At 36.9% G+C, this 25,648-nt stretch overlaps 2 protein-coding genes across 4 annotated transcripts in view; both read right to left on the bottom strand.

The window, feature by feature from the left end:
* Window positions 1–523: 523 nt before the first annotated feature.
* dnai2b (dynein, axonemal, intermediate chain 2b) lies at window positions 524–8,997 on the bottom strand. Its single transcript, XM_055175890.2, has 13 exons — window positions 8,863–8,997; window positions 8,283–8,473; window positions 8,034–8,195; window positions 7,377–7,498; window positions 4,999–5,141; window positions 4,781–4,894; window positions 3,857–3,996; window positions 2,927–3,049; window positions 2,354–2,577; window positions 2,127–2,262; window positions 1,803–1,949; window positions 834–1,058; window positions 524–594 (listed from the first exon to the last, which is right to left on the bottom strand). The coding sequence occupies exons 2-13, from the start codon at window positions 8,463–8,465 to the stop codon at window positions 550–552; spliced, it is 1,764 nt and encodes a 587-aa protein (XP_055031865.2). The 5' UTR covers window positions 8,466–8,473; window positions 8,863–8,997; the 3' UTR covers window positions 524–549.
* Window positions 8,998–9,864: 867 nt separating this feature from the next.
* The window catches only part of ttyh2 (tweety family member 2), a 72,345-nt gene continuing 56,561 nt past the window's right edge, over window positions 9,865–25,648 (bottom strand). Inside the window, exons 7-15 of one of the 3 annotated variants that reach the window (XM_073867137.1) lie at window positions 22,617–22,686; window positions 22,394–22,449; window positions 18,085–18,189; window positions 17,690–17,782; window positions 17,385–17,527; window positions 14,772–14,957; window positions 14,572–14,650; window positions 12,200–12,221; window positions 9,865–11,638 (exon numbers count right to left, since the gene is read on the bottom strand). In XM_073867137.1, coding sequence (XP_073723238.1) covers window positions 11,553–11,638; window positions 12,200–12,221; window positions 14,572–14,650; window positions 14,772–14,957; window positions 17,385–17,527; window positions 17,690–17,782; window positions 18,085–18,189; window positions 22,394–22,449; window positions 22,617–22,686 — 840 coding nt within the window. In that variant the 3' untranslated portion in view covers window positions 9,865–11,552. The remainder of the gene's footprint in view (window positions 11,639–12,199; window positions 12,222–14,571; window positions 14,651–14,771; window positions 14,958–17,384; window positions 17,528–17,689; window positions 17,783–18,084; window positions 18,190–22,393; window positions 22,450–22,616; window positions 22,687–25,648) is intronic. The other 2 variants (XM_073867138.1, XM_055175893.2) reach the window with 2 other exon arrangements.

The following is a 25,648-nucleotide window of genomic DNA, read 5'->3' as shown; positions in this document are numbered from 1 at the left end:
CTTAACTAGTAAATAGATTTATTATTATATTTACCGGACATAAAGAGCTACACAAACTTTTACATTTTATAAAATGAAAAGCAGTTAACTGTGGTCAGTGACAGATAAAGAAAACACCAGTAACCTCTTGGACCAAAAATAATAGAGAGAAGTCACATTTTTTGTTGTTTGCACCATAATACTTAATTCTTTATAACTGGAACCTGTTGTACACAAACGTGGACAATTACACTGCTTCATGTTCAAAGAAAAATATTTGGTTATTATATTTATTGGTTCTTCCTGACCCCAAATAGCTGGAAGAAATCTAAAATGCAAGCCAAACCAAAACTTGGGTCTTAGGAGGATAAATGCTTTTTAAAATATGATAATGTTGTAATCCAATCATAAGTGCATGTAAATCCAAAGACCAAAAATGTTTTAATCCTTGAAAATGTTTAAAAGGACTGAATAAAATAATAATATATAGTTAAAGATGAGAATAGCTTTTAATGTTGACTCGAAGAATAAAACAAGCCATAAAAACTGTTCCTTCTTGACACCATTAGTTTATTTCTCGTCTTGTATGTTCTTTTCATCACACACGTCTTTCTCCTGGAAAAGAACAGAAATAATCTTAGAAAAGATAGACCAAAAACTACGAAATCTGTTTTTCTTATTTGTGACTTTTAATCTCTATCATTGTCTTTAGCAACGTTTTCACCCGGACTCTCAGGCCTGGTTTCACAGGGTGTCAGGGTTATATACTTAGCTTGGGACCCTAATCTTATTGCAGCAACAGTCTTAACCCCACACTATGAAATTACAATCGAGACAGTGGCATTGTCCCTGACCTGATCTCTGTCTTTCTCGCGATTCCTCTCATTTTTCATCTCGGTTTCCAGAATCTCGAAGAACTCTTGATCTTGACGGGCGATCAGTTCCTCCACAGACTCCTCCTTGTCTCCCTCTTTTCCCTCATCCTCTCTGCTCTGCTCGGAGCGACTGCGTTCCTTCAGACGCATCTCTCTGAGTCGAGATTCCAGAATCTTCTCTCGCTTTGTCTCACGTTCAAACATCTGCAAACATCAGGTTAAATTCATCCTGAATAGCGTATATCATTACCCACAATTCCAAATACTATTGCCACCATCACACATTATATACAAACATCAACTTGATTTTACTTTAATTTAATCTTTGACATGACCTTACTCAGTTAATAATATTAAAGATATTAACTCTTTCCACACCAGCATTTAAAAAAATGCCAGCCAGCCCCAGAATTTGTTATAATTTTCACAAAAGTTTAATGCCTTCCAGAAAGTGTTCTTCTTTAAATATATAAACATATAACATATGAAATGAAAGAACAGACCCTCTGCTTTCAAACAAAAACAATTGCTTCATCTCAAACAAGTAACTTAATAAAGCATTTGAAGACGCGTCACCCCTAAGAGCATGGTAGTTACCTAAAGGCTAGGACAGAGAAGGATGAGTTCTGCTCTTTGTTAGGGTTAGTAGTACATACAGCTGTATATACAGATACACAGCCAGGTATCGGATCAGTACTCGGTATCGGCCGATACCCTGAGCCCAGGTATCAGAATCGGGAAGAGAAAAGGGTATCAAAACATCTCTGGTTTATTTAAAGGTGCAATCAGGGAGTTTTAGCGGCATCTAGCGGTGAGACTGCGAATTGCAACCAACGGCTCAGTCCAAAGGTTACACATCCTTTTCGAGAGATCCTCCTACATTTTACACATTGCACCTTTAATGGTTCGAGTGAATTATGCATACGTGAATGTGTGTTTGTGTCTCACCTCTGAGACCAAAACTTTCTCATTCTTCTGGAGTGTGCACAGGCCCGCTGAAACCTCCAGCATGGTCACTGTTCCCAACTCAGAGCCGCAACCCAAGAAACGTCCGTTCTCTTGTACCTGGATGCTGTACAGAGCTTCATCGCAAACCTGTGAGAAAATCATGATATAGACATAAACAAGCACAGATAGGAAATCATTTGCCTTTATGAGAAAATGATACAATTTAGCAGTCAATATAAAAAAAAACATTTGATCAGAGAATGGATCGACCAATCAGAATCAAGCTTTGGTGTGATCATTTAGATTTAGATATTTGGGACGCACTTTAAGGGTGAGAGTGGGGTCGTTCAGTTTAAACAGGATATCCCAAACGTCCAGGGTTCCGTCCATTTTTGCTGTAAAGAAGACTGAAGGTCTCACTGGACTCCAGCAGCCATCTAATAGAGAGGTAGTGTGATACCTATAGTATAGGAATACATTTGAAATACAGTAAAGGTTTGGCCATGTATTACAAGCCAGCTTTAGTAGTATAGATGCAAATAAGATCTTACTTGGTCCACATGATGGAGGACTCTTTGATATCTTCAGACCAGATGCGGGCAGTCCAGTCACCCACTGTCAGGAAGTTCTTAGGAAAGAATGGGTTCCTTTGGAGGGCGTAAATGGGGCCGTGGTGGCTGCCGTATGTGCACACGATCTTTTCAGCAGGGGTTTTTGCTTTGCGGTTGCATGAGATCACATAACCCTGCTCTGTGCCCACCATGAACTTAGTGGGCTTGAGAAATGAAAAACAACAGATATTTAATTTCCAAGCAAACGTGACGTGTTTTAATTACTTGTTAATTAATTTTAATTAATTTTGCATTTTAAAAGACGTTTAAAACAAGGCAAGATTTAGGGTGTCAAATTTAATACATCTAAGCATAACCCAAAAATAAATGAAATAAAATGAAACACCTTGTAATATTCACTGTTTACTTTGCATACATGATGGAATTTCATGCATCAAGATATTTTGGCTAATAACCGAATTCAAGTTTATTTAGGCTAGAAGTGGATTACTCGTAGCCGGACTATAGACGGTAAAATGCTGGGTACTATGGGTAAAAAAATAAGATCCTTACCATAGTGGTCTCAAACTCCAGAGAGGTGGCACCATAGGCATTCTCAATGTTACCTTTTCTACTGGGGTCTAGTACGAGTCTTTCTGTGGGCTCGCTCATCTTACGAATGTCCCACCACAGTACCTGATGACAGATGAGTTTTATTGGCACTGCTGACTTTATTAAGACGACAGCTTCAATAATACCAATGCAAGCTTTATTACAGACTAGAGTATGCATGGTAATGACATCATTATGCATGATTCAAACTATCAAAACCAGCAGAAATATGATTTTACAGCCTAGTTGGTCATTGACCAAACTGGTCAGATGCACTCTTATATCAATATCATGCTTATGTATTGCTAAGGTACAGCAGATTGTACAATGTTGCTGGAAGGTTTGAGACCCTAAAATATCCCCAGCATTGTTTAACCCTTAATCAGTGTTTGGGGTCTGATTTGGCCTAGTTAAGTAATTGTGCAGCATAATGTATAGTTGAGAAGTAAATAAAAAAAATGGCATATAGTTTTCCATATAAAGAATTTTAAATGCAATCGCTATTTAAAAGTTTGGGGTCTATTAGACCCCAAACACTAAAAACAATATCCTTTTTGAACACTGATTAAGGGTTCTTAAATCCGCAAATTCTCTTCTGTAAGTCTAACACAATTTACCATACAGACATTCAGTTCTGTGCAACTACTGACTATTTGTTATTGATTTCACTTTAATTTCAATCTTTGTAATGACCTTACTCAGCCAATATTAAAGATATTAATGTTATATTTTTACAGAATGTTCTTTGCATTATGTAAGATAATTTTATGTAGTAATCACATAAAATGTTTTTTACAGACAGAGTCACATTTTTGAAAGTTTCAGTATGATGCTGTAACATGTTGGCTGGTATTTCTTTATATTCAGTCAGTTGTGTTACTGCACACAGACCTGACCATCTGTAGAAGCCGAGAAGATGTCAGTGCCTGCTTTCGACTGCAGCCAGATGACTTTGTAGACAGGATCTCTATGACTATGCTCAACGGCAGACATCTCTACCGGCTGGCTCCCTTTCCGTGTGTCCCAATAAGCTGAAAATAGGGCAAAATACAGGGAGGCAAAACTAATGTGCCAAATTACACAAATAAGAAAAAAGTACAGAAAAGTAAATTTGCTAATTTCTTCTTTAAACGCTATTTGTTTTTTGTGTATGTTTAATTACACAAAGATGCCATCTTAAACATTCAAAGAGTCTATTAGTCCAGCTACAGACTATTAGACCTTGAGCACATCTGAATTTAAAGGTGCAGTGTGTAAATTTTAGCGGCATCTAGTGGTGAGGTTGCGAATTGCAACCAATGGCTGAATCCACTGCTCACCCCTCGCTTTTGAAACACATGGAAAAGCTACGGTAGCCGCCACTGTATAAACATGTCAAAAAATGTGTCTGTTAAGGGCTTCTGTAGAAAAATGGTGGCACAAAATGGCGACTTGCATGTAAGGGGACCCTCGGTGTATGTAGATAAAAAGGTCTCGTTCTAAGTTAATAAACACATAACGGTTCATTATGAAAGGTCTTTATACACCCCTGATCATATGGTTTTGTATATTATTTTGCATTTCTGTCAAGAGATCCTTCTAAAAATTACACACTGCACCTTTAATAAAATGCCAAATCTGCCTTATATAACAAATGTCATTCGTACAAGGACAAAAGCACTTTCCATTAACCAATTCATTAATTGGGAACTAAACTGCCCAGAGCAACCGAGACCAATTTTATTACAATTGTAAAAGTTGCTTCAGAAGGTTGTGAGAATTTTTGAAAGTCAATTCAATTTATCCTCAGGAGAAAGATAAAGGGAATAAACTCACCAATCTGTCCATTGTAGCTTCCCCCAACAAGGATGTGAGAATCTTTAGGGTTGTACTCCAGACAAACCAGTGGAGATACGGGTTTAAGAGTCATCTCAGGTTTATTCGGGTTTTCTGATGGTAGAAAGAACTGATTATTCCAATGCAATACATTAAATGTGTGATGATATGACCCAACAGACATCACAAAATAAACAGCTGTGCTGTGTAATAAATACCAATGTCCCATATGTAGGAGTCAAAGCTCATGTTTTTGGGTGCTTTCTGAAATTCCAGGGAAGAGTAGGCAACAGCGAGCTTCTGGTTGCCGTCTGGGTGCCAGGACAAAGTGGTGGCTGTACGCTTCACTTCATTCGGATCTCTATACAAAAACCAAATTGCAGAAATTGGAAGAGATACAGCAAATACTGTATTATTCAACAGCTTTATTTTATCTGATTGTTAAGTCAGACGTCATGCACCGCTTCCGGGTTCAACCCATATCAAATGTCGTAGGGAAATAACAAAAAATCATGCAAATATACACTTATCATCATGCAAAACTACCAAAAACATCCAATACTAATGAACAAAATCCGAGATAACCAGACATGGACTCATTGAATTATTAAAAGGATAGTTTACCCAAAAATGAAAATTCTGTAATCATTTTCTCATCCTCATCTTGTTTTAAACCTGTATGAATTATTTTTTTTCTGATGAACACAAAAAAAGATATTTTGATAAATGATTCGACAGCTGTTTGTAACCATTGACTTCCATAGTAGTAAAAACAATGGGTACCGTCAACTGTGTGCTTACCATCATTTATCAAATTATCTTCTTCATCATTTATCACAATACTTAAATTATATTTTTTTCCCACTATGGAATTCAATGGTTACAACAACATGAGGATGAGAAAATAATGACAGAATTTTCATTTTGCGTGAACTATCCCTTTAATATATTGTTGTCGGTGTTCACATTAAAATGTAATCGATAGGGAATGAGATAAAGCATATTTGGCGTGCTGTCCGAGGAGAGGGCTCTGTGCTCGGAATTTTAGCCCGAACCCAGAGCACCCCCCCATCTTTACTAGGATAAATGAATCTAGATGAGAGCGAGATGATGGGGTGGAGGAGGGATGCTGCAAAAAATCTGTCATGGGATTTATCAGGGAATGCTATTTATCATAGGCACCTCTTCGCACTGATTGGTTGGATCACATGACCATGCTCCTCCCAAACTAATTAAATAAACTTTATTCAGTGAGCCTGGAGGCTGATGTGATGTTTTGCTTATGAGTGATATGAATAAACAGTGCTCATTAACGGCTGTTTAAATAATATCCTCTATTGAAATGAGTTGGACCCGGAAACAGTGCTTTAAGTGGGCCGGAACGCCCCGGTACTCAGTACCGCCACTTCTAAAAATAGCTCTTGAGCGTACCACCACCTCTACGTGCGCCCAGAACGTGCTTTTAGCGTACCGGAACGCTCATCTGTTTAAAAATCAGAGGTTTAATTTAATCATTTGGCTGCGCTGCCGCTTTTCAGAGCGCCCTTAATTTACGCTTCCTAATTCGTTCCACCGAGAGCAGAGACTACATTACCCATACACCCTTGCGTTTACAAGTTAAAAGCGCATGCGTCCTTCAGTCAGTGTCAACGTGCTCTGGAGAGGTGTGTGTTTGTGTGTGAAACGCGCAACCATAGCTGCTCGGTTAAAATGAAAATACAATGAACACTTAATATGCCCTCCTTGTTTTAGACTCTGAGTAGTAAAAGAACAAGGTCAGAATCAGAAGACTCGCTCGCTGACATCCCACCAAGCCAGAATGATAGCTGCAGGTCAGACGCAAGCCTTATGTAGGTACGTGATGATCTCCGATGTCGCGGCTGTCAGTTTGGTTCCCCTCGACGCAACTTCGGATTTCCTCAGGCGATGTGCAGAAAACATTCTTGAAATTGTAATATACATTTAGTTTAATTGCTAAACTAAAAGTAAACGAAATTTCAATGAATTTGAACGACGTGCACAGTAGTTTTACCACCCGCAAAATGGAAAACAATGGGACAAAATAAATGACTTTAATTAGAGTTTCAAATGGACATTATTTTTTTATTCTTGACCACATAGACATGGTCTTTGTGTCATTTTAAAGTTTTTTTTCAAGCTTTTTCTATCTGAACCACTAGTTTTAGCATTTAACCATGCTGAAAATTTTACTCACATATCTACCTTTTGCACATTTTATTTATGTTCAAAAACTCTTTCTACAGTAGCTCTTTCTAATGGTATTTTTTCAAAATCCTTTTGCACATTTTATTTATGTTCAGTAGCTATTTCTAGCTCAAGCAAATCCACAAATTTATAAAAGGATTAATTATTTTTTACAAGGTCGTCTGTTGACTGCTAAATATAAAACCCCTTCAATATAGGAGTCGAGTCAGCAAAAAAAAAAAAAAAAATAGAGTACCGGCACCTCTTTTGGGCCACTTAAAGCACTGCCCGGAAACAGTATTTCTTACTGCAGCCCTGCATCTCTAATTTGAACTCACATGCAATATGAAAAACTTGAAATTCAGTAAAACACATTTGAAAACATGCATACCTAAAGATATTGATGGTCTTAGCTAATGGTTGCTCCTCTGATTCCTCAAGCACCTCTTCATCTTCAAAATACTCCTGATAGATGTCAATGGCGTTGTTCTGCTTAATGCAGTGCTCCATGAGCTGCAGTGGATAGGAAGACGACACCATACACGAATCATAATCACTTTATCAATCCACTCTGAGATGTACAACCGGCAGATCTTTTTTCAATGGGTGCACTTTTAATCTTTTTACAGCACTTCTTGAATGTGTTAGCATTTAGCCTAGCCCCATTCATTCCTATGGCTCCAAACAAAAGTTTTATTTTGTGCCACCATACTTACTCATTTAACTACTCATGTAACAATGTCTTTAAATAGGGTAAACGTGGAAGTGTTTGGTGGCTTCTAAATTCATCCCTGTTTGGAGCCATAGGAATGAATGGGGATAGGCTAAATGCTAACACATTCACGAGGCGCTGTACAAAGATTAAAAGTGCATGCATTGAAAAAAGTTGTATATATTAATTTGTCTAAGTTGAGGTAAGGACATAGTAAAATATTGAAAAACTGTGGTGTTTTCCTTTAACCTTACCCACCTTAACCAGCTGGATTTAAATGTAAGCCTGGCACATTATTGCTCACCTGCAAAATGTTTAATGTTTAAAGACACTCACACTAGCAAGCTGCACAGTCGTATTCTGATAGTTTTCATCTTTCTCCACTTTCTTTCTGTAGCGGATGGTCGCCTCCACTTCCTCCGGGTTGACATCTTTCGGCCACCCACCCTCCACATGGTTTATTCCTCTTGATTCAGATACAATGCACACTGTGTTCACCTAAACAGTGAGGAAGACAAACTTTGTCAGTGTACATACTCTGTACTGATATTACACCTTTGTCTATACATGACTGCGTTATCCCACCTCGTGTTCAGACATATCCTGAGCACACTGTACGGCTACATCACATGGATCTCTCAGTATGAAGTTGGCAGCCAGGGAAGGGTCGGGTAAGATGTCCACGTGAAGCTCAGCCGGTCTGTCTGAAAAGTTACACTGGCGGCCAAACTCTCTGCGTTTTTTGGTGTATACATACATAATCTCCATTTTGAAATCTAAAGATAATTGATGGTGGACACACAGAGAAAGTGAAACGGTGTAGGATCAATGGAAGAGAGCAATAACACAATAAAACAGAGCATTACTGAAACGTTTGTGACAAGTTGACAATTTCTTATTAAATGAATGAAACAGACATGTTGCTGTAAATGACACCTATACGAGGTTACTTATAAAAATACACTAATAATCACAACCAGATGGCATCACAATATCAGTAATGTCTTCAAAGCCGAAATTCACACATTATCTTACATTTCAGCAGTTAACTGTAAGTTATAAACCAAAACGTAAACCAAAAATAAACGTAACATAAAAACATCCGTCTGTAACAGTAACCTACGTGTTTAACAAAAACAATACAATATATAATTTCACTCCTTACCTGATGTCGTTCTTTGATAGTTTTACGTGTTTTAGTTTAGTTTACGGGTCTGTCATAGTTTGCCGTATCCTAGCAACGGCGGCGGTGCACGTGACGTCACATGTAAGGGAATATATTATTTTCTTTCTTTGATCGTGAAAAAATATACCAACCAGATGTTTGTTGTTTCAGAATTTTATTTAAAGATCTGACTTCATTACTGTGCTTTTCTTATTTTTACGTAATTATTATTCAGTTATTTGACTGAATTTTTTTCGTGTTAATTTTTGTAACACTTTATTATTATTATAATAAAATAGAATAAAAGTCGTGCTTATCTTCTAATGCTACTAAATACTATAGCGCTAAATAGTATTAAAATGTATATATTCACACATAAAATTGTTATTTTTTTAAATTGTTAATATTAACCTGCATGTTTTTTTTTATTGTAGTGTTTTTAGCGAATTGATTACCATAGTTTTATTACAAATAGAATTAAGCTGCGGTTGCTGCAGTGTTATGATGTTTGTGGTTATATGGTAAAAATACTAGAATTAATATGGTTACTAGACTAAAACATAATGTTATTTTGTAAGGATCATTTGTGGACTGATTAAACGCCGTTGTTTGTTGCCTGCTCTTCGTTACAAAGCAGTTCGACAAAACAGTCGACTGAGGGCGCCAAACAACGGATAAAGATAAAGTTACTTCGCACACCGTTCGGCTTATGACATCAAATAGCGCGAGAGTGGGGTTGTCAGAAAGCTTTTGAGTTGTTCTCGCGATACTTGCGTGTCAGCGCTGCACGAAGTCGAGCACACCTAAAGACTTAAAATGGCTTAATAATAAAACACGACAAAAACTTGTTTTTAGAAATATCTACAACCTAGTAAGTTAACTTCAGTTTCTGTGCTACAGGAGTTATACGTGTTAAAGTAATTAGTCTTTCTCACTCAAAAATTCAGTTTAATTCAAAACTGTTTTATTAACCATGTTTCTGTCTTTTTAATAAGACAGAACTCAATCACCACCTCAGTGCATAAGACAGCACTGTGTCCATGCACCCAAAGTATTAAAATAAAGTTGAAAATGTATAAAAAAAAAAAAAAACTAGTCTAACTAGGCAATAAAAAGATGCTAACAAGGACCCCTAATTGTAAGACAATATTGCAATATCAAACGAGGACACTGTTTTCTGCCCAAGTAGTTGATTTTATCATCAAACATGTAGTGGCACACAAGAATGAACCAAACAAAATAAAAAATACACAACATTTGTTATCATACAAGTTATTTACAGTTGGTCATGTTAATACAAAACATAAAAACTAGGCCTACTAGTAGACAAACACTTGCAACAAGGGAAGGACTTGGCTCAGTGCTCTGCTTGAAACAAATGATTTGGTAAAAAGGTTTGTCATTTTAACTCAAAAGTCATAAAATGACATCTTACTTGTGCTTGATGGGAAATGATGTTGGCCTCATGCAAGTACATTTAAACACTTTAAAGGCCACTACAAACCTCCAGCGACCAGTTTGTGCTCTACATGAATAAAAAAGGAACTTTATTTCGTTTACCATCCCAGCCATACAAAACTTTCAGGCTTTTAGTCGATATTTGCTATCAAATATTTTTTATACAACACCCTTGTTCACCAGGAATGCATATTTGAATGCAAAAATCTCATGGCACAAAAATGCTTCAGTTCTTGGGCACATAAAACATTTTGGAATTTTTTTTTTCAATCAAAATAAGGAAAAAAATACATTAGTATCTGTACAGTTAGCCATCATTAAAAAAAAAGATGACATATCTGCAAAGTTCATACTGCACAGTAACTAAAACAACATAATACAACTTTTCATGAGCAACAGTTTGCTTAGAAAAGTTCACCCAGTGTCAACAATGATTTGTTTTATGTACATTATTTTTTTAATATAACAAATGGCTAACCTTTTTAAGGTCATGTATTAAGTCTGGTAAAATGTGTTTGAAAGTTGAAAGTTTCTGATATTCACATTGGAGAGTTTCTATAGTTGTAATGGCAATAAAGATGTTCAGGTTGTAGTTTTATAACATGGAAAACATTTGCATATTCATGCAACGGATTCCCTCAAGAATTACTTGCAAGATTTCAGAAGAGTGGTAAAGTAAAATAATGTTTATGGCTAACATTACGCTCACGTGTTGCTCTACAACACAAATTACAGTCATACCTCAAATGAACATTTTAAAGCTGCTGTGTTATTTATGCATGTATGCTGTTAAAAGGAAACAGCCACATTTTGGCATCATACAGTTTTGAGTTATGACTGTAATTTACGTTAAAACATGTGAGTTGGCATTCCAGGTCTAGCATTTAGACATTGGCCTAAACAGCATTATAGGGAAGACCAATACACCTGATTGAAACATAGAAAGTAAACAAACAGAGTATTACAGAATATACATTTCAGCACCTCACAGTAGCGTGTCAGTAGATGCACCATCAGGATTAATAACAAACACACAGACATACAAGCACGCACCCATCTGGACACAAACACACAGAGAGAAAGAGAGCGCTCCAAAATGATGTTCCCACACTGTGGTCCGGCGATCCAAATAGAGTCAAACACAAAAAAGGTCACGCAAGAGTTCTCTGTGCGTCCATATTCCTGAATCATGCCAGAAAAACATGTACATTTCCGGGGAAAGGAGATCAGTTCTATGCCCGGAAATCCTCGCCAAAGTGTCTGATCTGGTCCTCAGTCATGGAGAGGTAGGTAGCTCTCATAGTTGGAGAATAGCTGTAAAAACATCAATATAAGAGTCACAGATTGGCAGCATCCAGATCATTCAGTCCAACAAGAATCACAGATTAATCAAAAGTGAAATGAAAATGAGATGTTTTTATAGCGCAAATCAGGCCAAGAGAGATTTAGGTTACTTCTTTTAACATGGTACAGCTCTAATAATACCTTCTGTATCTACATTATTAAACTGCAAATGTAAAACATGAATGCAAATAAACAAAATAAATTAAAAAAGACAAACAGTACATTGAAAGAAAGATTATCTATAGGTTACACAGAGCCAACGAAAGTGTCTGGAAAAAATGGACTTAAATATTTGACCTTGTTACCAATTGGGGTGTGCTATATTTACATATATACATTTAATATATATTTATATTAAATGTGACTAACATGAACTACAGTACAACGTGTATGGGTGTCCATGAGTATCCATGCCTTGAGTGGAACAGGGAAAACAACCCAGACATAATTTCTTTAAATGTAGAGGATAAAACAACAGGTGAACTAGGGAAATTACAAGGGCAGTTAGACAGTAATATAAGGCAACTTACGCTGTTTCTATATGGCTGTGAGTAAAGCTCCAAAAAACAAAATTTTCATTGAAAGATATAACGCACAAACAGATAAACAAACGAACAAACAAAGAAAAACGTAAAAGAAGCTATTAGCAGGAGGTAATAGAAAAGCCAATAGATGTAAAGGGACAAAGAAGAGATTTTTGGCAACAAAATAATGGAAAAATGAAGTCAGTCTATAATAATCAAAATTGAACATATTTGCTTTTGTAATACAAACGTAATCTCTACCATCAAATCTCTATTTAACCTAATTTTCATATTATTAGCATTTAAAAATAAATTGTATATTTAACATTCAATTATTATAGTATCCATCTATTTATTATTAAACATAATATATTAGAATTACAGCGATAGTTTCTGTAGCTTAGTTGATGTCAGCGCTGCAAAGATACGATTTGAAAATCAGGAATCTAAGGGTGCAAAAAAAAAAAAAAAAATAAATTCGAAATATTGAAAAAAATCGCCTTTAAAGTTGCCCAAATGAAGTCCTTAGCAACACATATTACTAATGATTACCATTATAATATTATTATAATATATATGTATGTATGTATATATGTATGTATATGTATATATATATAGACGGTTTCATCGGACGCACGTGATACACGTCTGGATCCTAACCTTACTTCCGTTTTCGTTTTTTTAAGGTCTGACTAGTTGCTAAACTGATCTTTTGAACAAATGCCTCGTCGAAAATAACAAATGTTTTGGTTTCCTAGGTAATCTATGTGTTGTTTTTTTGCTTGTTATATAAATAAACTACGTTTAAAGGACTTTGTTGTTATTTATTATTAGTGTAGTTTACCGGAAGTTACGTGCAGCCGCTTGTTTATGTTGTTACTGTATATATACTGTATGTATATTTATATGTATATGTATATATGTGTGTGTGTTACATTTTTTGTCATTATTATCATATATAGACCATTTCATCGGGTGACGAAATAAGCGTCTGGTCCAAACTTCCGGTTTCTGTTTGTTTAATGGTCTGACTAGTTGCTGAAACTGAACTCTTAAACAAATACCTCGTCGAAAATAAAATTAAATTAATAAAATTTTGGGTTCCTATGTAATCTACGTGTTGTTTATTTTGCTTGTTAGAAAAATAAACTACTTTAAAAGGACTTTGTTGTTATTTATTCTTGGCAGAGTTTACCGGAAGTTACGTGATGACCACGAAAGCCGCGTGTTTATGTTGTTAGTGCTGAAACAGTCTATATATATTTTTTACGGCAGGAAATGTACAAAATATCTTTATGGAATATCTTCATGATCTGTACTTAATATATTGATGATTTAGGCATAAAAAGAAATCTGTAATTTTGACCCATCCAATGTATTGTCTATACAAGAGATTTTTGGCAACAAAATAATGAAAAAAATGCAGTCAGTCAATAATAATTAAAATTGACCATATTTGCTTTGGTAATACAAACGTAATCTCTACCATCAAATCTCTATATCATCTGTCTTTAACATAATTTTTGTATTATTAGCATTTAAAAATAAATTGTATATTTAACCTTATATTATTATAGTATCCATCTATTTATTATTAAACATAATATATTAGAATTACAGCGATAGTTTCTGTAGCTCAGTTGATGTCAGCACTGCAAAGATACGATTTCAAAATTGGGAATCTAAGGTTGCAAAAAAAAAAAAAAAAAACGAAATATTGAAAAAAAATTGCCTTTAAAGTTGTCCAAATGAAGTCCTTAGCAACACATATTACTAATGATTACCATTATAATATTATATATATTATGTTATTTATTCTTGGCAGAGTTTACCGGAAGTTACGTGATGACCACGAAAGCCGCGTGTTTATGCGTGTTTAACAGTCTATATATATTTTTTACGGCAGGAAATCTACAAAATATCTTTATGGAATATCTTCATGATCTGTACTTAATATACTGATGATTTAGGCATAAAAAGAAATCTGTAATTTTGACCCATCCAATGTATTGTCTATACAAAAATACCTGTGCTACTTATGACATGGTTTTGTGGTCCAGGGTCACATATCTGTAATGATACATGTTAGTACTGTCCTAGTGACAGCTTTTGCACCATATTTTCTGACAGTATGGGTGATGAAGCGTCAAAACAGAGAGAACAATTTGATGAAAGATTACAAAGACATTATTATTAAATAACTCATCCACTGAAGATATCCTGCACGGTAAGTTCAGGTCTATTTTGATTTTCATGTCAACTTGAAGATTATTGTCCTGTGTTTATATTTTTAAAGAAATCAAATTTCTGGAGTGCATCGTTGTTGTGTTTCGGAGAGTGTGCATGCATGTGTGGTAATGAGAAGGGCTGGAGCCCAACGTACCGAAGGGGGAGGAGATCCTCTACCGATCAGAGGCACATTTTCAAAGCGTGGGTTTCCACCAAACAGCGCAGACTGGCCACTAAAAAAATAACAACGAGAGAAACGAATGAGGAGAAAACAAAACCAACATCCTTGAATGTTAACATAATTGTCATTTATATCGTGCTTAAAAACCTACTCAGGGTTTGAGTTTATCTTACATGTACTCTGAGACAGGGGCGTTGGACACCGCCTGTGTAGGAGGGTGTAGACTTGTCTGACTGCCCATGCTGCTACTGTAACTACAGAAACTGTGCATGTTGGCTGGATGCGAGTGATGCGACGTCATTCGTCGACTCTGAGGGTTGAACGGGTCTCCTTCATCCATGTCATCATAATCCCGTTCTCTGTGGGGAGGGAATGATGAATGAAAATGCAAATTGCACCCTTATTTACTCATCTTCAAGCTATCCTTGATGTATATGATTATCTTTTTTCAGACGAACACAATCAGAGTTATATAAAAAAATTTCCAAACTTTATAATGGCAGTAAATGGTGTTTCTCATTTAAAGCCCCCAAAAATCCATCCATCCTATGCGCGCTTACCAAAGAGTGCGTTTTCAGCGTATGACATAGGACACAGTGTACAATTCGCTACATCATAAGATGGAAACGCAGTCTCTTTTGAATGCGTGTTGGTTGTTACCGGCCGTTAGTTATTTTAGTTTGTAGTTTTAAATATTGTCATTTTTCCTCACAAAATCACACCAGTTGCTATTAGAAGGCCTTTATTAACCAACTAGAGCCATGTGGATTACTTCTGTGAAGGATGGTTGGATTTTTTTGGGCTTCAAATCAGAAGCACCATCAGAGGTGGAAAGAGTAATAAAATATTGTACTCAAGTAAAAGTAAAGTTACTTTAATAATATTTTACTTAAGTAAAAGTAAAGTTACTTGTCTAAAAGTAGTTTTAACTTTACTCAGAGTAAAAGTTACTTTTTTTACAGCGGGGAGAGGTGGAGGATTCTAGTATAGTTCAAAAACGACAAGGGAATATAAATCTCAAACTAGTTGTTTTTAATTGTAGGAACATCTTTACAATTGAAGTGCAATAACAAAAAGTTAATAAAATAAAAAGCTTTTTTAAACTAAGAAACATTTATGGAATTGTTTAATGATTTTTACATGTGAGTTATGCACTTTTGAAGGTGGTCAGCAGCAAGTAAATACAATCACTATAGTAAGGTTGTAATTTGAAAGTTGTGTTTGACTTGACGCAAAGCTGATTTACCTCGGAAGATAATGCGCATGGTATTAAAACGCGTTGTGCAAATGAGCGGTAAAAATCCGGTCGGCAATTTCGTACCCAAAGCATGAATCCTACCTTTCATAGAAATGAAACACTCGCTTCGCGTCAGTGGAAAGTGGTCGCTTAAATATGACCAGGAGTTTCTTTCATAAGATTTGAACTGAGGCGGGTCTGCATTAGCGCGCGCCTGTCTGGCCCGTCTCCATGGTTCTTTTTGCGCGTTCCCCCGGCCACCGCCCATTTACATCCGTTGCGCGTCTTTATCACCTTGCTTTTTAATTTTTTTTTACTCAGTAACGGATATGATTTAAAATGTAGCGAAGTACAATACTTTAAACAAAACATACTTAAGTAAAAGTACAGATTTTAAAAACTACTCAAAAAAGTAAAAGTACACAAAAAACTACTCAATTACAGTAACGTGAGTAAATGTAATTCGTTACTTTCCACCTCTGAGCACCATTTACTAACATTATAAAGCTTGGAACAGACAGTATATGATGATAAATAATGGGGTAATTTTCATTTTTGGCTGAACAATCCCTTTAACACACCTGCTTATAAATCTTAACTGAACTCCAAAAGAACCTTGTTTATCAGTTTTGTTATGCTTAATTACATTTAAAGAGACACTACACCTTTTATGAAAAGATGATAATTTTCCAGCTTCCCTAAAGTTAAACATTTGATTTTTACATTTTTTGGAATCCATTCAGCTGATGTCCGCAGGGGCGGACTGGCCATCTGGCACACCGGGCAGTTTCCCGGTGGGCCGACATACTTTTTGGACCGCTACATCTCATACTATCTTTGTCTGCTGAGCAGCCCAGTTAGCGTCTTTTTTTTCTAGACAGACCGGCCCACTGACATTTAAGCAGCAGCCCATTGGTTATTTTTTTATGACATTAAGCTGGCCCAATGACTGCCCAGCCCAGTCATCGTCCTTTTTTTCCTAGATAGACCGGCCCACTCAGCAGCAGCCCATTGGTTGTTTTTGATTGACATTAAGCTGGCCCAATCACCGCTTTGGTCTCTGTGCAAGCGAGCATGCGTCGTCGGTCAGTTCACGTGTCAAAAAAGAGAGAGAGAGAGATGGAGATAACACGCAAGGGAGGCGCAAACTGCGCTACAAAAGAAACAGGCTCTTCAGCAGACGCTGCAAAATGTGTTAAAATAACACAGCAGGACCTTCAACTCGCGTCGCTGGTGATGATGATGATGGTGGCAGTGTAGTGTGGGCCGGTTTGGGCCAAAATGCCAGGGCTGAATTTTTGTCCCAGTCCAGCCCTGGATGTCCGGGTCTTATTTTTTTATTGCGATGCTAATGGTCTAATCAGATTCAATGGATTATGCTAAGCTATGCTAAAAGTGGTACCGCCAGAGATCGGCTGAATGGATTCCAAAACGGTAAAAACCAAATGTTTAACTCTAGGGGAGCTGGAAAATGAGTATTTTTCAAAAAAGTGAAGTGTCCCTTTAATTACACTGTGACTGAATGCACTTTATGTGTATAGATGTGTACCTGTTGGCGATCTGCCTCCATGCTCTTGGGATAGCACACAACATGATGGAGAAGGCTGTGGCAGCCAGCAAGGAGAACAGACACAGATACAGTAAACCCTCTACACCATCATAACACACACCCATCAAGGCATCCAGATAGTCCTGCAAACACCAAACACACACATTTCAATAAACAACACTGTATTTATTAAGAGATTTGTGTCCATTCTGCTAATTAGAGAATTCTCATTAAGCTTGCAACATTATTAAGATACAAGAGGCTGAAAAATACGGTATTGTACTGTATTTGTGTGAACTCTGAACCTTATTGAGTCCTCTGCAGTCCAGCAAGGCTGTAAGCTGGTGTAAACTGGCCTCTGAATTATTCAATAACTGCTGAATATTCAATAAATCCCCCTGAAACAACAGCAATAAACAACAGCTGTGAATTGATAAAACAATGAGATGTTCATGTAGCTCAGTTAATAGAAAATCACTTTGGGTTCAATTCCCTGGAAACACGCATGGTGATAAAAACAATATGGATCGCTTGAATGCACAGTAAGTTATTTTGGGTAAAAGCGTCTGCCAAAAGCATACTGCACTTGTAAATGTTTAACAGGGTGGGGGGAATACCACAAAACATCTCCAGTATTACATCATCACTTCATTTGTGTATTTCGTCACAAAAATAATGTCATTTTATTGAACACGCTTACCTCTGCTGTGGGGAAGAGAGGCACAGCAAACTGCAAAAGCCCCTGAATCTGAATCTGCATGGTGGTAAGAGATCTCTGGAAGAGCGTCAGGGACTGTGAAACAAACTGATTTAGAATCAGTGCCTTTAATTGAAGACAAAATCCATCTACACATCCAGGTTCACTAAAACTGAATATACACATATATTGATATGCATCACCAGCAGAGGGAGATACTACACCATCCAAAGAAGCAATAGCCATCAATTCACAGTCTAGGTTAACTAGTCCACATGTAGGCCGACTTCTAGCCAAAATAAACTTGAATTTAAGTGTCGTTTTTGCCTAAATAACTTGCGAGATGTATGATACTCCATCATGTAAGCAAAGTCAACACAGGCATTACAAGGTTTATGGTTTCGTTTATTTACTGATTTGATTTCATTTATTTCTTTGACGCCTACATTTTCTAAAATGTATCATATTTGCATTGGCAACAGTGCAAAAATTCGTCCTGAATTATTGTGGAAACAGACCCAGATGTTTCCTTGTGAGATTCACCTTGTAATTTACTCACCCCCATGTCATTCAAGATCTTTGTTTAGTCGAGAAGAAATTTTTGAGGAAAACATTCCAGGATTTTTCTCCGTATAGTGGACATCAACAGTTTAGTTTCAGTGCAGTTTAAAATTAGAGTTTCAATGCAGCGTCAAAAGGCTATAAATGATCCCAACCGAGGCATAAGGGTCTTATCTAGCGAAACAATTGTAATTTTCAAAAAAATAAATAAATAATACGTTACGTAATACGCAATCACATTAAAAGGTCACAAGGTTTATAATTGAAATGATCTGCAAGTGTGTGTTTCACATATGTAACACGCGACAATGTAATTACGTAATACGTAAGGCCGCGCTGGGGCTTCACACGGCTAGTGCATGATGAGAAGTTGTGGTTAAAGGGGGCATGACTTTAAGATCTCAAATAAATCTTTGGTGTACCCAGAGCACATATGTGAAGTTTTAGCTCAAAATAACATATAAATAATTTATTATAGCATGTTAAAATTGCCACTTTGTATGTGTGTGCAAAGATTTGCCATTTTGGGTGTGTCCTTTTAAATGCAAATGAGCGGTTTGTTGCAATTGAAACTCAATTGTGCTGTGAATTATTTTCTTTCTCTCTTTTTCTCTGCAATGGCAGTGCTGTGATTGGATAGTGCAGATTAAGGGGTAGCATTATTATAATAAGAGCTCCTTATGACATCATAAGGAGAGCCAAATTTCAACGACCTATTTTTTCATGTGCTTGTAGAGAATGGTTTACCAAAAGTAACTGAGTTGATCTTTTTCACATTTTCTAGGTTGATAGAAGCACTGGGAACCAAATCATAGCACTTAAACATGGAAAAGTCAGATTTTTATGCCATGGCCCCTTTAAAAGTACTTATTTATTTTTTTATTGGTGAAAAGTTTCGCTAGATAAGACCCTCATGCCTCGAGTCTGCATTGAAGCTTTAAACTGTTGAGGTCCACTAAATGGAAAAATTTGAAATGTTTTACTCAAAAAGCGTTATTTCTTTGGGACTAAACATAAAAAGACACATCTTGGATGACATGGAGGTGAGTTAATTATCAGGATTTATTTATGAAAGTGGAATAATCCTTTAATGCTCAACAGCCTCTTTCAAGCAGTAATTTTGGTAAATTACCTTGAATTTACCAGAATGAATTCACCAGTAAGTGCTGTTCACACACACAGTGACTTTCTGTCCTTTTTTACCAGTAAGACATCATTCACACATCAGTATCAAAATACCAGTAAACTCCGGAAAAAGCGGAAGTACCTGTGGTGTGTGGCGAGCTAAGTGTTGTATTTGTAAACAATGACGGTTTATGACTTCATATCCACGGTCTGACCGTATTTTGTTGTTTTCACAACTGTGGCAAACGCTGACGGTTGTGAAGTTGCTTGTGACCAAACAACATTGCATCAAACAGAACCTGCGTTTGCACATTAGGCTTCACAGACGGCGTGCTAAGGACGTTGGCCATTCGGCAAATAGATGGTAAGCCTAAACAACTTTGGTGAAGAAATGTGGATGTTAACTGCAGGTGTGCTCGACTTTTAAGCAGCGTGTGTGTGAAAACGTCTGTAAACAGTGCGGGGGTAAACGTGCCTCTCTTACTGGTAAATTGGCAGCACTGATTTACCAGAAAGTTTCTGTTCACACATGATCTGTTAACTGCAATTTACCAGTAAATTACCAGTAAAGACTGTATGTGTGAAAGGGACTATTAACAGAGCTGAAACAGTAAATGAACACAGACAATTACACAAAACCTGATGACTCTGTAATTTCTCCTCTCTTGTGTTGGGCTAAAGAGTGAAAATATCCAGTAAGGCGATGTGAACTCAAAACACACAAACAGAACGGGAACCGTGAGAAAAGACTCGCAAAACAAGAACTATTCAGCTAAACACACACCCCTGAGAATCCAAATGAGACTGAATAAACACTGATGAAAAATTACAGCCAAGATGAGCCTTAAAATACAGAATATGAATAGAAAGAGGAGTTGAATTGTTGTTTTGCATTGCACGTTTTTAGTCATAGATTATTTTTAATTTTTTCAGTCCCTCCAGAAAAAACGTGATTATGCGATCGCATGATTCAACGCATAATCAGCCAAAGTCCGCATATTTATGCGGGGAAACCATTTTTTCAAATACGCCGCACTTTCGCAGCATAAATTGGAGATTTCTGTGCTCAAAATGTGCGGGCTTGCATGATTTCATAATCCTCGCATTTTCATAGCAAAAATCACATTTATCTTGGCAGAAAGTAGAAAAATGTTGCATTTACTTCACACAAGCGCAGCCATGTGCCCTGTTGCCATGGGGACGTTATGAAGTGACGTGATTATGTGACGTGAACATCATTGAAAAGCTGCAAACAGTTTTTGCAAGTTCCCGCAATTTCGTTGCATAAAATTGCATAAATATCCCGCATATTCCATCGCATTTAAAAAAAAAACGTGTCGCAAGATCAAGGATTTTTGCCTGCAACGATCACACAAAAAAATATTTTCTGGAAGGACTGTTTTTTGGCAAGCTCTGGTTTTCATTTTTAATTGAATTATGGATTATGTTACGGTCATGTTCTAAGCTGTTGTTATGATCATCTCTTGTTTCTCTTCCTCTGTACATACTCATGTCTGCAGTTACTTTAAAACAGCAACTATAGCTGGCCTTTTAATGCCCGACCTAAAATCCCTGAGGGATGCATTGAGACATATGAACTCAGAAAGAAAGAGTCTGGGATAGAAAAAGTAGCAGGACTGTAAGATCAATAAGTCAGATGCAGTGACAGAGAGGTGAATCGAGAACCGGTTCTTACTGGCTCCTACAGTAGTTTTAAGGCAACACACAGGTGAAAGATCTGTTTAAGGCACTACATAAATAAAATTAGATGTGTGATTGAAGTCCCAATTAAATCAAAACTGACTATTCTTATTTTTTAATGTAATATTTTTTCTTATGGGTCATTTTTTTATTTATTTTTTTATGTGCCCTCTTGTGGCGATCCTTCTGTGGTGATATCATTTTGATGGCTTGGGCGGAGCATCTGTTAACTCCGCCCCCTCCAACTGTCTTCTGCCCGTTAAAAGCGTAACTAAACCCCTGGTCAGAGCCTGACTCCACCCACTGGCAATATTTGAAAAATGCAAAGTGGGCAGATCCCAACGGAGAAAGAGGGGGCGAACTAAGCTCGTACCAAGTGTGTGGTAAGAACGTAACAGGGGCGTGGTGAACTTGAACCTGCTTACGTCACGAGTTACTTTTTGGACCCAACATCCAATAGGAAAATTCAACTGCAGTAGCCACCGTTCAACCTGAAGTGGGCAGCACCCAGACGTTTTTACACCATATATTGTAGTATTGAAACACTTTATATCCAAATGTCAAAAAAACTTACTAAAATCAATAAAGAGCACTAATAAAGCATCATTCTTACAGATCAATAACTAAAAAAAGTTGGTTTATGGTTTAGTTACTCTTTAATTTCTGAATGAAATTCCTACTTCTCTATATCCAATCAAATCATAGTGGAAACGCAAGCCACGCCCACTATTTCCCTCGCGTGATATACCGTTTCACTCGGACAGGAAAGTAAAGTTGATCGCGACTTCCGATTCACCGGGACTTTAAATTCAAAGCAGCATCATTTGAAAAGAAAGCAAACGCATAATGAAATATACAGGAAGTCTACATATGGACGGCAGACGAAGTTATAAAATAATGTAATAATTTGTATAAACCATAGTACCTGCTGAAATGGGTTTGGGAGGGTCTGGCTGCAGTACAGGTAATAGTGCACGATATCTAAAAAGAGATAAAAAATAAATAAAATCATTGTGCATAAAATTAAATAACCAATATTTTTGATTATGTTTATGATATTTATAAATTGTTTTTTTTTTGGACCATTAAGTGAAAACTTGATTGATAGCACAAACAAACATACAAACTCATAAAAAAGATACACTCACCCGAACTGATAACATCTTTTGTTTGGTTCATCAGATATTTGTCGGGCGAAACACAGAAATCACTTGTGCCCTAGACCGCAAAAATCACATACATCATTTTAACAATCATTCAGGAAAACGCATTATTATACAGTAATAGTTACTATGTGGGGTGTGTCTTGCATGGTTGTATTTTAACTAAACAAACACTCTTCTGTCTCTTCAGGATGTTTGGGGCGACAGGTCAAAGGACCTAAATCCACACAGGCAGGAAATCCACACAGGAGCAAACACGCACACCCTCTCCTTTACCATAAACTCACGTGTGCAAATCCAAACAAAGTATCTTCATTACAGGAATGAACATTAAACATGTGCCAAACCACACAAACCTCACACATACAGGCAACAGGAAACATACTGTAACAGGGTCTCAGTGGAAATGTGATACTATAATGTCTGTTTAATGTCTGAAAAAATAGACATGCAGAAACGCCAACGCATGCACGCGCTTTCACACATAGCCCGCACACAAACATCTTCAGGCTGTGAAGAAACGTGTGTTCCTGTCAAACATATATTTGCATATAGCAATGACATAAAAAGGTGAGAAAAAAATCCAGCTATGTACTGTATACATTGTAATGGATGGGGGATTTTGTGATTTTGTTTTTTCATTGGAAGGGACAGCAGGCCACAGACTCAAATTATTTTCTATGGTGCTTTATACAATGTTGCATTGTAGCAAAGCACCCATACAGAAAATAACAATAACACATATTAAAAAGACGTGTGAAATATAGCCTAATATAGTAAAGAGTTTGGGCGTATTTCTAAAAAACTTATTTAGTTCTCCCAAAGAACCCTTCAAAAAGAAAACTACAAAAATGCTTTCGAAAAATATTTTGTTGGGTTAAAAAGGGACAAACCCAGTCGTTGGGTTAAGTGAACCCAGAACATTTTTATATCTGACCCTAAAATGGGTAAAACAACATACTTGTCAGAAAAAATGTCCAAAAATGGTTCCTAGCTATCACTGGGGCAGTGCCCTTACTAAAAGTACACCTTATTGGTACCAAATGTATACGTATCTTTACCTACATGGTACATATTGGGACCTTTCTAAATGGTACTACCCCAGTGACAGCTTGGGACCACTTCTGGACCATCCTTATTGGCAGTGTAGGTTATATTACAACCCAACGGGCTATATTTGTCCCAACGCTTGACCCAAAAGTTAAAAAAAAAAACCTAGTATTATGTTTTAGAGTGTATACATTTGCATAGCTTAAACTAAGAAACCAATAGGAAGGTACACTGAATGTTGCATAACAATCTTGACTGATCATCATCATATCATTAACTATTTTTTTTAAGTTGCCAGCCAGCGCCAGCATTTTTCATGATTCAAAGTTTAATGCCTTCCAGAAAATCTTCTTTAAATATATAAACATACAATATATCAAATGAAAGAACAGACCTTCTTCTTTCAAAAAAAAAAAAAAAAAATCACCCTAATTTCATTATTTCTCTTTTTGTCACCTCTCAAATATTGGTAGGTTTTTTGATAGACTTTTGATAGAGATCTGATTCAGAGAGATCCTCAAAACATACACGGATATACAGCTGTTTGCCCTAGTGCGATCCTTCCGGGTTTTATAAGTTGCAAAAGAGGCCACCTGGTGGATAATAGCGATATTACTGATTGCCATAAATACTCGTCATTGGCAGGGAAGCGTTTTCTCTTTATTGACGAGTTAACTCGTCAATGGCGGGGAAAGAGTTAAAATAATTATATAATAACACTCATTTCAACGAGTATCCACCACTGGACAACTAAAGTAAAACATTAACGTCCAACATCACCTTCGCTTTAAACACTGTCCTCTGTCTCAAAACAGAAAGTTTAATGTCATGTCCCCCTCCTTTGGAACCCCTTAGGGGGCGTGTACACCAAACCCTTTACCCCGCGACCAGCGTATGTTTTCAATTTTTTCCACTGAAAGTGCCGCGCTTTTCAAAAACGGCAAAAGCATGGCGGGTTCTGAGCACGGGGCGCCAGCCCTCTGCATTTTGTTGAGTGCCGAGAGTTGAAAAAAATGTTCGCTTAGCTAGTCAATGTCACTTTTTACTTGTCCGTCCAATCACAGTAGAGGATGGGGGAGGCAAATATTACAACAATCAACCAGCACATCATTTAACGACTGATAAACAAAGCAGAATTATCAAAGCAACCAAAGCGCTTAGCTGAAAAAACGCTGGCAAGCACCCACATTTAGCATCCGCATTTTCAGGTGCGTTTAAATGCTTTTGTGTAAATGCCCCCTAAGGCTTAAAACCTTGCTATATGCATTAATTCTGTTTTATGCCTACAGGAAACTTGTTCACTAATACTGAGAAGGTTGCAGATCTAGATTTCTCACTAAATGAACGTCTGATATGAGGAAATATTTGCTACCTTGACTCACAAATCTTTCTATATGTGCTTTTCAATGAGTTTTTATCCACACACCAGCTAGCAGCTCCTCTGATGGACTACATTGATTGCTGGTTCATGTTAGGGGTATAATTGGTTTGTGGGTAGCGGTTTATGGGCACGTAGAAGCAATTAAAATGCCAGTTTGAGGTTTAAGTAGGAGAAAATAAGCAGGTGGGAGAGAAAGCGAATCCGATATGAAAGTAAAATGATTCACACTTGTGCACCAAATGTTCATATTGGCAATGCCCCTGGATTGCAGTAACCTACAGTAATATACCGTAATGAACAGCAAAAGTCCAAAATCCCCAAAAGTGCTTTTTTAATTGTCTATGTAAACATGCACTGGACCGTGGCTTGCAGCACAGTTACTGTTTTTGCAGCAAAAAGTCCATGCATTCGGTTTTTGAACTCAATGAAAACTGAGGCTTTATTTAAGGCAATGATTTGGAAAAAGGTTTGGAGAGGTTTAGACAATGCTTTCAATATGTGATTTTGACTTTTGAATAGATTTGTGCTGTCCGAGGGGAGGACTCAGAGCTTGAAATTTTAGCCTGAAACCAGAGTACCCCCCCCC

Source organism: Misgurnus anguillicaudatus, chromosome 4, assembly GCF_027580225.2.
Source record: "Misgurnus anguillicaudatus chromosome 4, ASM2758022v2, whole genome shotgun sequence".
Taxonomy (NCBI): Eukaryota; Metazoa; Chordata; class Actinopteri; order Cypriniformes; family Cobitidae; genus Misgurnus; species Misgurnus anguillicaudatus.
This window is presented reverse-complemented; position numbering and strand designations above follow the sequence as displayed.